Here is a 13,268-nt window from a genome sequence, read left to right as displayed (position 1 = left end):
AAAGGTATGATCTACACTGATTCCAGAAACTATGGTTGAAAATAGACTAAAAAGAAACCCTTGAATATGAACTACTGAAAACAGTGCCATTTCGTAGTCTGAATGGGTCAATTTTTTCCCTGGCACATATTAGTCAGGGACACACTAATACTTGTAGTGTCACTTAGTCCTTCACCTGTGAAAAAGGTCTATGGGATTAGGCAGGTGAGAAAAGAAATCAAACTGCCCTGAACTGTACATACACACACACATTTTAGGAGAACTATTCTACTCTGAACAAACATACACTGAGCTCTTCCAAATGAAAGATCCTTGTGATCTCAATTTTGAATTGGGGGTCAGATTGTTTTACATCAAATCCTTCTTGAATAAATTATTGTTCATTGATATTTTAAAGCTGTGTTTTTAACTGATGGATTGTAATGATAATCTAAGCAAGAGGATAGTGCAGCCAAAATTCTGAAGTAATTTTCAAGGCTCCTTCTACCCATACACATTTAAATTATCAAGAGGATGTTCATTTTGCTTGAGATTTTCATTCAGAAGGTAGATAGTTACCAGACGGCAGGTTGAAAATAGACAATCACTCTTAAGAGCTATATTTTATAAAAGTAAACCAAAGAAGACACCTTTGCTTTTCCTTTAGGGACATAGTAGATTCCAGAAGCTCGCAAAAGAAAATAACGCTTCTTCCAAGACTTCTTGCCATCATCTTTCAGCCACAGGACTCCCTCTATTTCTGGCACTGTTACAGAACTTCCACAAAAACATTCCTACAGGGAAACAGTGACAGTATAGAAAAAAAAGAGAATATATAAAAAATATTAATACTTTAAAATGATGAAATGGACTGGGTTTAGAAGTCTGTGGGCTGAAGTCCTTTATTCATCTAGAGAATATATATATGGCATAATTAGTGACTTTTCCACACTGTTCTAACATAACATAATTATGAATATGTGCCCATTTGAACTTTGCGTCTGATTTAATAGTTCTCCCGTCTGTACAGAATGCTAACAAAGGTGCTACTTATTGACAGGTGTGAAGGTTTCTTAACCAATGCTTATCAGTAATGGTCCCAAAAGTGCTCCAGTGACTTTAACCAAACCTGAAAGACGTGGGCCCACACCTCAGCTGTTGGGTTACAATTTCCCAGGTATACACAAAAACCTCACTAATCGTCAGTGGGCCCAACTATGATCCATCTTGTGTGTATTTTGCTGTTAGCAGAAATGTATGTAAGGTTCCATTTATTAAATAGATAATAAAAGCATTACAGATGTTATAATCATAATCCAGAATTGACTGGTATCTGCCACAGAAAATTACAAGAATGGGGGGAGAGGGAGGCTCAGTGTTCATGTCGTGCTCACCGTCAGTACCTGGCCTGGGGAAGCCAATGATCTAACCAGCAGACCAAATTTGGTAATTAATCCTGGTCATGTGTCACCTGAAGTATGTTGTGCATATGCTAAAGATGACAACAAGCATAGCACAAGGTAGGGTTATAGATGGTCAAATGCCATGGCTATAAGCAATCTTTTGACCTACTGGACTCCAACAATCTATAAAAACCATTTAATCATTTATTAAGTCATTAATAATTTATCATTTATACACTATTTATAAATATAAATGTATTTAAGTTTAAACATTCATTTACATATTATGAATTCATGATTGTTGAAGTAAAATATATAAAGCAATCCCATGTTAGATGTAAGAAAGTACCGTAGCATTTTTAGTATTAGATCATCACTACTTTCAATTTGCATAAAACTATATAGAGTATTAAGTTTATGAGATTATATGTAATACTTGTGATATTTACGTTTATTGCTACATTTGTTTTTGGGTTGCTTATTGTTTTTTAAAGTTGTTTCAATTATTTTGATTTTAAGTAGCTTCCATTTCCAACAATGATTTTTCTCCTTAGCTTTCATGATTTTTGTATTTTATGGATTTTTTTCCAATCTGTTAAACCAGGATGGTGCCAATTATTTCTAAATTACCTTAGCAATGCAGATCTGGACAAAGCATATGTTGTCTGAGAACTATGTTATAAAACAGGCCATAAACTTTGCAGGGTAGTGAATAGCAGCTTGGATAGCACCGTTCTCGGAAAAATGTCTCTCCTCTCACTGGTCAAAAACTAAGCTAGAATTCTGCAAGTGACAACTGTTTAAATACAGTTGTAGATAGCATGGTTTTGATCCCACAATGGATGGGGACTTTTGACTATTAAAAAAATCAGCAGACATCTTTATTCCAAAAGCTCCCTATTCGAGAACAGGAAGAAATCTGTCAGGGGTACATATTCATATTTAACATTCTGCTCAACACTTTGCGGACCTCCATCTCTCATCATCAATTTAAATGTTAGCAATAGTTTAAGAGTTTATCATATTGTAGCTCACAAATCATCATGCTTGTTTTGTTTTAGTTGTCTTACCTCCAGCAGCACTTCTTTATTTCTGTCTGCCATCTCAGAGGTTTCTTTTTTCCCCAGCAAATAGTTCTATAACAAAAGAAAATGAAAGGATGAAACTTCTATTGAAGTTCTGAAGTCAAACCAAGTTATCTTTTTCACTTCCTTGTGCTGATAAGAGTTTAGCTGTTCTAAGATCTGTCTGGTCCTCTAGTACAGCTAGATAATATTAAAAAAATGATTTTGGAGCAAAATTGAGACTCGTGGTAGCTGCTAAAGAATAAAAGAAACCAAAATATTGCATTCTGTAATTTTAAAGGGTTCGAAAAAAACTCTCTGTATTTTCAAGAATATTAGCCAGTCCATGGGACATTACCTTAAATAAAAGCATCATAAACTGAAGTTCTCAGCCATCATGGTTAGCCATAAAGCCAATCACTGATTGTGTAACATAAACAGATTAACAAAATTAAAAACCCAGAATAAAAATTAGATGGAAAACAATTGGGCCTTTAGTAGACTACTCTATCCCATCATTCAGTATTTTGGAAGGCGCGGACATGGGACTGTTCTATTCTTTTGCACTCCATCTCTATAGTTTTTCATAATAAAAATAATACTTTCTATGAAAAAAATTCATGATAAACAAAAAATTCTGAAAAAAAGAAGCAATATAGCAATTGTTTATCCATACTGTGTATGTATTATCAGTATGATATAATCCTTTGCTCTAGTAAGGTGATTCTGCACTCTTCCCCACCTAACCTGGAAGGGGTTGGTACAGTGACAGGGAGCATCTTCCAGACCCCTTTATATTCACCTGCTCTCTCTGGAAGCAAAACAATATTCATGGTATTATGTCAGACCAAGGTTTTTAACTGAGTAACACATTCATGCTGACTTCCATCTACAGAAGGCCCATTCTTATTACTAATAACCAGTGAAATGTATTGATGTCACACATGTATTGAGGAATACGCTTTCAAAAGTGACTAAGATTTTGGGTGCTTCAGCCGGAGATCACAGAAAGAGGCCTGACGTTCAGTTCTCACTGAAAATATGGGCTCCTTACAAGGTATCTCAAGTTGGGGCACCCGATATCACTACTCGCTTTTGGAAAGTTAAGCCCATGAGCCTAGTGTATTAGGTACCTCACAGACTAAAGAACATGATCCATGCATAGGGTTACCAGATAGCAACAGGTCAGGGGGTGGGAGGTAATAGGCACCCATATAAGAAAAAGTCCCAAAAACCGGGACTCTCCCTTTAAAAATGGGACATCTGGTCACCCTACCCATACACCCAATATACAGACTAGAGATTAAGCAAGCAAGTGATCAAGGTGATGTTAAACATGCCTTTATTAATTCCTTATTTTTCAAGTGGTCCCTTTGTTTCGATTCCTGTTTTTATTTTCACCTCTGTCCCCTCAGTGTTGTAGGCCTCTAGCATTACATCATATTTTTTGCATTTATGCTTATAATCAAGAAACCCTAATTACCATTCCCCCTGTAATTAATTATTGAAAAAGAACAGTGACCTTTTTGTTGTTAGTTGGTTGATCAGGAAACAGCTGAATGAAGACAGACCCTGGCTTCCTCAGGCATGCGTGCTGCTTATCTCTCTGCCCCTCCCTTGTAGGCAGCTGTCTATCCCACAGAATCAATCCAATTCCCCTCACCCTATCCTCGTGAGATGGTGTGGGGGGCACTGCCAGTTTCCTCAAAGTGACATGTCACAACACAAGCTCAAACCCTTTCCTCCGGACTGTCTAGATGTGAATAGCACTAAGTATTGGTGAGTACTCCATGCAAACTGGTTACGTGGACTGCTATTAATTCAACTAAACTATTCACATACTTTGAAAATGGATTGGTTAGATCATCAAGATTTTCATTTAGGGGGCTGATCTTGCGCTTTTTTTTAACAGTTAAAATGCAAAGCTACTGTGTGTGTGTTTGCACAGATACAAATATCAATATAAAATGTTGACAAAGGTGCTACCAAGAGACATTTATAAGCTTAAAATTAAGTGAAAAAAATCAGCTTCAGACTTACCTGGGGATTTTTGAAAAGTGCATATTTTTCTATACGTTCCACAAATATAAGTTTGTTTTGACTGTCTCTGGTCCAGTTTAGAAGATTTTCAACTAAATTTTCATGGTCCTCGAAGATTCTTTCTGCATAAACAAGAAAGAGCAAACAAGTAAAAAAAAAAAAAATTCTACTCACATTTTGTAACATGACCTCAAAAAAGGATCCAGCAGGTGGACAAGACGTGAGGAAAAACATAGATATATAGTTAACAGTTTGTTAAAAATGGAAGAAAAGGCTGGGAACGAGCCAATGGGAGCTGAGAGGATGATGCTGGGGGAGGATGCGGGGCAGCACACGGAGCCGCCTCCCCCCCACGAGGGACTTGCAGAGATGTGCCAGCAGTTGGCTGCTTCCAGAAGTAGCGTGGGGCCATGGCATGCAGGCAGCCTGCCTGAGCCCTGCTGCGGTGCTTGACTTTTAGAGGCCCGTAGATCGCGATTGACTGGCAGAGGCTCCAGGATCGAGCAGTCTATCGTGATTGACGGGCTGGTGACCACTGTTTTAGAGTGTAAAGAAGTGAATAAGTAAATTCATTTAAAAAAAAAAAAACAGCTGCCCGCTAGGGGGCAGTCAAAGAGCCGCAAGTTGCCAACCCCTGGGTTAGATGTTTGTATACTTACAAAATAAACACAGTACAGTGAAGACCTGACTATTCTATTTTCAGCTATTTATCATCTCATTTGAAATTTATAGTTTTTTACATACCCAGGGAACTTCTTTTAAACAAGAATTATGTAAAAATAAAATGAAAGAACACTCTTGATGTTCTAACTGAAAGATGGTTATATAAATGTACATAGCTAATTTAGGATCACAGGAAAATTTAGCAAGCCCTATCTCATTTGATGAAAATGAAATAAGGACTCTCAGGAACTTTACAGGAGAACAATTGCTCTTCTGTGGAGTCTAGTAGCTGAAAGAGCTTATTAAACTTCATTGCACATTCAGTTCATGAACAATTAATAAGGCAAAAGCAATTTATACCAGTTAGTTCACCCTGCTGTTACTACAGGCTCTGTGAAAAAGGCCCTGCAGATCCCTTGTCTTCTTCACTACACAATTAAGTATGAATTCACTGACAAGAGCCTTCCCCTCCTTCACAAAAAGATTTCTAGGTAAATCAGTAGGCACTGTGAGCCACTGACAACTTTGTGCACAGTGGCATGCAGGTTTCTTTTTTAGAATTCTGGTTGTGAACTGCTAAATTGTCTAAGCAAACAGATTTGTGTGTATTATTTTTTTCTTCTTTTAACACCCCCATAAGAAATTATATTTAACAACCTAGAATATGAAGCTGTTGAGATTGCAAAGTTACCCAGTCAAGGCTCAAGAAAGGCCAAAGTTAAAGTTGCAAAGTTAAAGTGCAGCTATGGAGGTTAGCTCAAGGGATAATGCTTTATGAAGGTATGGACAGAGCTCCACATTGCTGCTTTACAGATGTCAACAAGTCATGAAGTGAGGCTATCGAAACTGCCTGGGCTCTGGTAGAGTGGGCCCTCCTACCATGTGGAAGAAGATATCAGCTAACTGTAACAGAGCAGGATAGAGCCAGAAATCCACTTAGAAAGTCTCTGAGAAGAGATCGGTTGTCCCTTGATTTGTTCTGCTAATAAAACAAACAGTCCAGGAAATTTTGTAATTGATTTTCTTCTCTGTAGGTAGAAACCAAGGCACAGCTTACATCAAGGGAATGGAATCTCCTCTCCAGTCATTGGTGGCATGTGGCTTCAGGGGAAAAAAAACAGGTAAATGTATCGTTTGGTTTAGATGAAAGCCTGAGATTACACTGGGGATGAATTTTGGGTGTAGTCCCAGGGAAACATTATCCTTATGGAACACTGTCTATGGTGGATCAGCCATAAGGGCCCCTAGTTGTTCTGCTGTTCTAGACAAAGCGATAGCCACTAGAAAGTTGACCTCCATAGATAAATGGGACAGCAAGCAAGTTGTTAATGGTTTAAATGGTGACTCTGTTAATGACGAGAAGACCAAGTTAGGGGCCCACATTGAAGCAGATTTTAGTTATTGTGGGGAAGGCTCTGACTAGACCCTCCATAGAAAAAAATCATCACTAGATGGGTGAAAATAGGGTGACCAGATGTCCCGATTTTATAAGGACAGTCCTGATATTTGGGGCTGTGTCTTATATAGGCATCTATTTACCCCTCATCCCCTGTCCCGATTTTTCACACTTGCTGTCTGGTCACCCTAGGTGAAAATGGAGTGGTTGTCATTGGAAGGTATTGCCAAGTGTGCTTTGTTGGGAACTAAGTGAAAGACCTGAGGTTTTTAAGGTGAGCAGATAGTCCCAAAAAATTGCAGGAATTTTAATTCTTCTGGGAACATCTGGTGATGCTGAGTCCAAACAGAAAATCTCTTCCACTTAGCGGAGTAACACTTTCTGATAGATTCCCTTCTGCTGATGTTAAGGATGGCTTCCTCGAATACTGAAAATGTCTGCTCTAGATTCAATAGCCATTCAAATACAAAGCCGTGGGGTGGAGGGAGTCCAGACTGGGAGGTCTGATCTTGCCCCGTCCTGTGTCAAGAAGTCTGTGAAAGATTAAACACTGATGGGTGGGCGGGCTGACTGCTAGAAAAGACCATGGAACCCAAACTGTCTGGGTCACTTATGAAAAATAAGGATGATCACTGCCCCATTCTGATGAATCTTCTTGAGAAATTAAGATAAAAGAGGAATTGGGGGGAGGGGAATATGTACCTTAAGTGTCCTGCCCACAGTATTAGAGGGGTCTCTCTCCCGGAGTCCTAACTGTGCAGTCTTGGGAGCAGTATATAGTGTGTTCCAAGAAAACAGGAAATGCAAACAGGCTCCAAGATGGGAATCCCTGTTGTCTGAATATGCTCTTCACCATGGAATCTTATAGCTCCCAATCACAGTTGATCGAGAATGGTCTGCCGAAGCTGTATGCTAGTATCCCTAGGAGGTGTACTGCTGTTAGGATAATATGGTGATGAATACACCAGTTTTACAGTTTTGCCTCCATGCAAAGGGAATAAGAATTTGCTCGCCCTTGCTTGCTGACATAGAACACTTACGTTGTCTGACATTCCCTAAATATGCAGGAATTCTATGATCAGTAAGAATTGTTTGCATGCTACTCGGAGAGCTCTCAGGTCCAGGAGGTTTATGTGCTTGTGCGTTCCTGGATTCACAAGGAGTCCATGTTTCTTGTGCTGTGTGGTTGTCCAGATGGGTGTCTCATCCTAAGAGAGGCACCTATCTTCTCAGGTGGGCACAGAGTGAAGGGAGCTCCCTCTCCCCCCCACACTCCTGCTCTGCCACCAAGCTAACGAGTCCCACACTCTGAAGCGGGGCGGGGGAGAGAGGAAGGGAGAGAGGCAAAGAGCACGATTAATTTGTCCATATTGTGTCTGCTTGCCACATATACCGTCTGAAGCCAGGCTTGTAGACAATAAAGTCGAAGTCTCACAGAAGGTGTCACGTAGGTACAGGATTCCATTTGACCAAGGAGAATAAGGTTTGAACAAAACAACAACATCTGCAGGCTCTGAGATGATTAATTAAATTGTTCATGGATTGGAATCTATACGGAGGGAGATAAGCTCTGGCTCAGAATCCAGAGTCACTCCAATAAATTCTATGGTCTGTGAGAACTAAAATGGACTTTTCTGCATTCACACAGATTCCCAGTGATGCTAGAGGTGATGAGGTATCACCTAACGAGATCTCCCTGTCAGCAGACATCTAGGTAAGGAAAGACTGTTGAGCTGTGGCAACAGAAGCTTATTGCCACAAATGAAAGTACCTTCATAAATGTTGCTATTCTTAATGGGAGCACCGTGTCTTGATAACCGTTTGAACCTATAGTAAACCGCAGAAATCTCCTGTGAGAGAGGTGGACGTCTATATGAAAACAGTCACCCTTCATGTCAAGAACCGTGAACCTGCCATCTCTGGGAATGGGATTATTGATGCTAAGATGACTATCCTGACTCTAAATCTGTGGATAAAGACATTGATTTGCGGAGGTCTCTATCCTCCCTTTTCTTTGGGATGAGGAAATATTTGGAATAAAATCCCTCCTAAGCTTTCCTCGTGAATGAGTATCCTCTCGTGCGAGTGGTCCCTAAAAAGAGATGGGTAAGGTGGTTTTGGAGGGGAAGAGAGAACTCTACAATATAGCCTGAATAGATGATGTTGAGAAACTATTTGTCTGTTACCCACCAGGTATGGGAAAACTGAGCTAGGCCACCACCAAAACTGCATGTTGGGGGCAGAAAGAGATGGCATCTCAGTTGGTTTGCAACCCTCAGAGGTCCCATCAAAAATACTTTTGACAGCAGTTGTGGCTGCAAGGAGGAGGAAGGAGAAGCATTGTGTTTAATCCTCTTCCGCTTCTGCTGCGGTTCATATACCTTTGATGGTAGAAGGGCTGCAGTACTGGTCTAAATTTGTAAGACTGATTATGATATTTCATCTTTGGTCCTGGTGTATATATATTAAGGGAGCAGAGGGTTGCCCTTAAGCCTTTCAATGAACATAATGACTCAGGGTATGTCTATACTACAAAATTAGGTTGATTTTATAGAAGTCGATTTTTTGGAATTCAATTTTATACGATCTATTGCATATGTCCACACTAAGCGCATTAAGTCGGCGGAGTGCGTCCTCACTACTGCGGCTAGCATTGACTTACAGAGTGGTGCACTATGGGTACCTATCCCACAGTTCCTGCAGTCTCTGCTGCCCATTGGAATTCTGGGTTAAGCTCCCAATGCCTAATGGGGCAAAAACTTTGTCACAAGTTGTTTTGGGTACAAGTCATCAGGCCCCTCTCCCTCTCTCCTTCTGTGAAAGCAATGGCAATTGTTTCACGTCTTTTTTCTGGGTCCCGTTCACCAGACCTGCTCAGCCCACTGCCTGCCTGGACGATTGGAACCCCAGGCAGGCAGCAGGCTGAGCGAGGCCAGCGGATGGAGCCCCAGATCGGCAGCGGGCCCGCTGCCAGTCTGGAGCTCTGTCTGCCAGTTCCTGCCAGCCAGGGTCCCGCTCAGCTGGCAGACCTGGGTGAGCTTGATCAGGGGTACCTGGACAGACATGGCTATCCTCCTCTTAGAGCACCGAACAGGAGTGACTCCACGTCATTCTCTTCTTTAAGTTTCGCCTCATGGAGATTCAGTCCTGCCTGGAATATTATGTGAGCTGGAGGTTTCTGCCTCAGGCTGCTCTCCCAGCCAGCAGCACGATGTCGTTGCATCTACCCCAGCCTTCCCCTTGCTCCCATGGCTCATGAAGCCTGGACAGTAGTAAGGAGCAGTTCAACTTGTGGAATGACAAATCCAGAAGAAAGGATTGCACTCTGTGGGCCACATTAAGATTATTTCAGAGTCCTAGATAGCATTTAGTCCCTATAAAAGCTTCATGAAAAATTTCCCATCCCTAACAAAAATGTTAATTTATCAGAGCAGCTGAAAGGGTAAGGAACCCGGGACTATAACTTAGAGAGAGCTTCCATATTATTTAACTCATAATTGATATAATTCAAAGTAAAATTTCACAGCCTGAACACGGTCTGTTCTAAGACTAAAAATGCAGGAGAGGATCAGAAAAAGGAATAGTCACCTGTTTCCGCCCAGTTTCAAACCGGGGATGTTTCATATGTTAGGTGAACGTGATAACTACTACACTACAGGGCTTCTCTTTTTTTGCCACAGACTTTGCTGAATGCACAGGAATGTTTTCTCTAGGTACAGAAGCAGGGCTGACTTCAGCAATTTTGCTGCCCCAAGCGTTGAAAAACAAAAAAAAAACAAACAAAAAAGCCGTGATCGGCGGCACTTTGGCGCCAGGTCCTTCCCTCTGAGAGGGACCAAGTGACCCGCCGCTGAATTGCCGCCGAAGACCCGGATGTGCTGCCCCTTTCTGTCGGCCGCCCCAAGCACTTGCTTGCTGCATTGGTGCCTGGAGCTGGCCCTGTACAGAAGCTACCTAATGCAATGGCTATATCTATGGCCTTCCTGTTCACAAAGAGGTCATGCCCCCACCCAAGGTTGACACAGCGTGGAGTGCATGTGACACAGTGACTTGGCTTGGGCAGGATTGCTAGCGAGGCATGATACTTTTGCCGTTAAGCAAACACAGCAATTCTTTCCTGGCCTCTGGCACTGAATGCCTCCATGCATTATACTGTGCCCAATCAATGCGGGAGGACTGCATGAGCTTGGAAAACATGTCATTATGAGTGCATTTTTTTCAACTTCTAATCTGCGATAACCTCAGGGACGGAGATGATAGAGGGGGTATAGAAACATTCGGGGGGGACTGCATGGTCACCTATGCTGCTGAGTTTGCCACGCTGGCCAAACAGGAAATGAAATTCAAAAGTTCCCAGGGCTTTTCCTGTGTACCTGGCTAGTGCATCTGAGTTCAAAGTGCTGTCCCAGAGCGGTCACAATGGAGCACTCTGGGATAGGTCCTCGAGGTCAGTACTGGCGAATTGCATTCACACTACCCCAAATTCGACCCAGCGATGTCAATTTCAGAACTAATCCCCTCATTAGGGAGGAGTACAGAAAACGATTTTAAGAGCCCTTTAAGTCGACAAAAATGGCTTTGTCGTGTGGACAGGTGCAGGGTTAAATCGATCTAACACTGCTAAATTAGACCTAAATTCGTAGTGTAGCCCAGGGCTCAGTCTTTCAGCTAAATAAGTTATTTCTGTCAAAGGGCAAGTCCTTCACATTGGATTGAACTTCACTGGGGCAAGTCAGGATTCCTGACACATCACAATAGTTGCCATTACCCTGAGCCTGCATCAACTGCAGCCTGTAGCAATGTTCTAGCCACCAATCTACACTCCTCGATAAGCACTTGAAATTGACTGCTATCCTACTGAGGGAGCTTGTCTCTGAATTCCAAAATTTTAGAGGCATTGATACAATCATACTTTGACGACAAAGCCAGGTAATTGCAGACTGATGGATGAAAATATTTGTTATGAGTAAGTCCACACATTTGGCCTCTTTATCTGAAGGAGTGGGCTTTGTGTGGTGTTTTCTTTTCCTTTCAATGGCCACTTGAACCACCAAAGAGTTTGGGGCAGGATGAGAGAACAAAAACTCTGTCCCCTTGGCTGGGACACAGAACTTCTTTTCTGCCCTCTTAAGAGTAGGTGCACATGTTGCTGGAGTAGGACACGTGACTTTGGAAGGCTCTAGGATGGCCTCATTAATGAGGAGCGCCACTCTACCAGAGCCCACATTCTGCAAAATATCCAGGAATGTGTGAGATGTCTTGTGAATTTCCCCCAGAGGGGTTGTGTCACCACCTGCCATGCAATCTTACGTGCCTCACAATGCCTTGCTCTTGTAGCTCCAAATCTGGGCTGCTCACAAACAGCATGCAGATTACTCCAAGTGGCCTTATATATCTACACCCCTGGTTCAGCAACTCTGACCCCATCAGCCTGTCAGCAACATACCAGCCACCCTCTGGCTTCCAGCAGCCTTGGTTACTACCTTTAAGGTGACCCCAACACACACCCAGTCCCAAATTCCACCCCCTCCCGCCCCCAAACATGTGTTCTACACTGTTCAACCCTCTCCTAGGCAGTTCAGCTATTAGAGGCCTGTTGTCCTAGTAAGAGGTCAACATACAACAGTTTGCTACTTTAATTGGAGTTACCAAACAATTCAGTTTGAACACAAAACACTGGATTAGTTTTAATTAAAAATAAAAAGTTCATTTAACTATAGAGACACAGATTTTAAGTGAATACAGGTACAAGTATTAAAGTCAGAAATGGTTGCAGAACTCCAAACATAACCAACAAGCAATCAAAATGATGAAAATGTATTCCAACAAAGGTTGATGAACACTAATAGTTTTATAGATCAATAATGTTTAAATTAGCATGAAGTCCATATGGACAAATGCTAAGTTAACTGATAATACTAAGATAAATGTAGGAATCAAAATTAACAACGTTTACTTACCCATTTGTAATTCAGATATGGTTTCTACCAGTGACCAGTCTAAACTATAGCCACAGTGGGATTTGTCCATCAGATTGTCCAGCACTTGCCTTACTGTCTGTCTCTCATCCACCATCATAGTTTTGGAGCTATCATCAGACATGTGAACTCTGATTACCAGCTGTGACCAGAAGAGGAAGAAAAACAGGGATTAATTTCCCAATCATATTTCTTATCGAACCTAGATTATAAAAATAAAGTTTAGCTCATATAGAGTTTATATCAAAATCAATTCCTTCTCCCTTAAAGATGCAAAGAGCCATATTTAATAACTAGATGTTCATTTCAAAGCCCACTTATCAAAAGGTCATGTTCCTTTTGTAAAAGGAACAAAATCTACAATATGTAGTTTTATTTTAGTTATGCTTTAAAAAAACAACATATTGCCAAAAAAAGAAACTTGTCTTCACACAAGCTTGTCTCAAGCAACTAGATGCAAGCACAAATGCCTTATATAAATTTTACGCATTGCTCTTTTAAAAATTGATACAAGGATAATTTATTTCCATTGATCTACCGGACAATTAATTTTTATTAATTACTGTTTTCATTCTTATGAAAAAATAAAAGAATGCAAGGCTAACATGTTGTTATTAATTGAAAATGATATAAAAGGGGAGTTTTGTGTATTGTTGTTATTGCTCATAAATTTGTATTTTTCATTTCTTTAGCCTCCAGATTTTCCTAACTAATTTTGTCAAAACCAACAAATAAAGCACAAACT

General features: G+C 40.9%; 1 protein-coding gene across 2 annotated transcripts in view; it reads right to left on the bottom strand.

Moving 5' to 3' along the window:
• The window catches only part of RAPH1 (Ras association (RalGDS/AF-6) and pleckstrin homology domains 1), a 155,790-nt gene that overhangs the window by 17,374 nt on the left and 125,148 nt on the right, over nt 1–13,268 (bottom strand). For both annotated transcript variants that reach the window (XM_075069990.1, XM_075069991.1), the window contains 4 exons: nt 12,506–12,665; nt 4,487–4,608; nt 2,453–2,518; nt 630–773 (listed from right to left, as the gene is read on the bottom strand). In XM_075069990.1, coding sequence (XP_074926091.1) covers nt 630–773; nt 2,453–2,518; nt 4,487–4,608; nt 12,506–12,665 — 492 coding nt within the window. The remainder of the gene's footprint in view (nt 1–629; nt 774–2,452; nt 2,519–4,486; nt 4,609–12,505; nt 12,666–13,268) is intronic.

The sequence above is a fragment of the Chelonoidis abingdonii genome, chromosome 10 (assembly GCF_003597395.2).
Source record: "Chelonoidis abingdonii isolate Lonesome George chromosome 10, CheloAbing_2.0, whole genome shotgun sequence".
NCBI lineage: Eukaryota > Metazoa > Chordata > Testudines > Testudinidae > Chelonoidis > Chelonoidis abingdonii.
The sequence above is the reverse complement of the archived record's forward strand: the minus strand, read 5'-3'. Positions and strand labels throughout refer to the sequence as shown.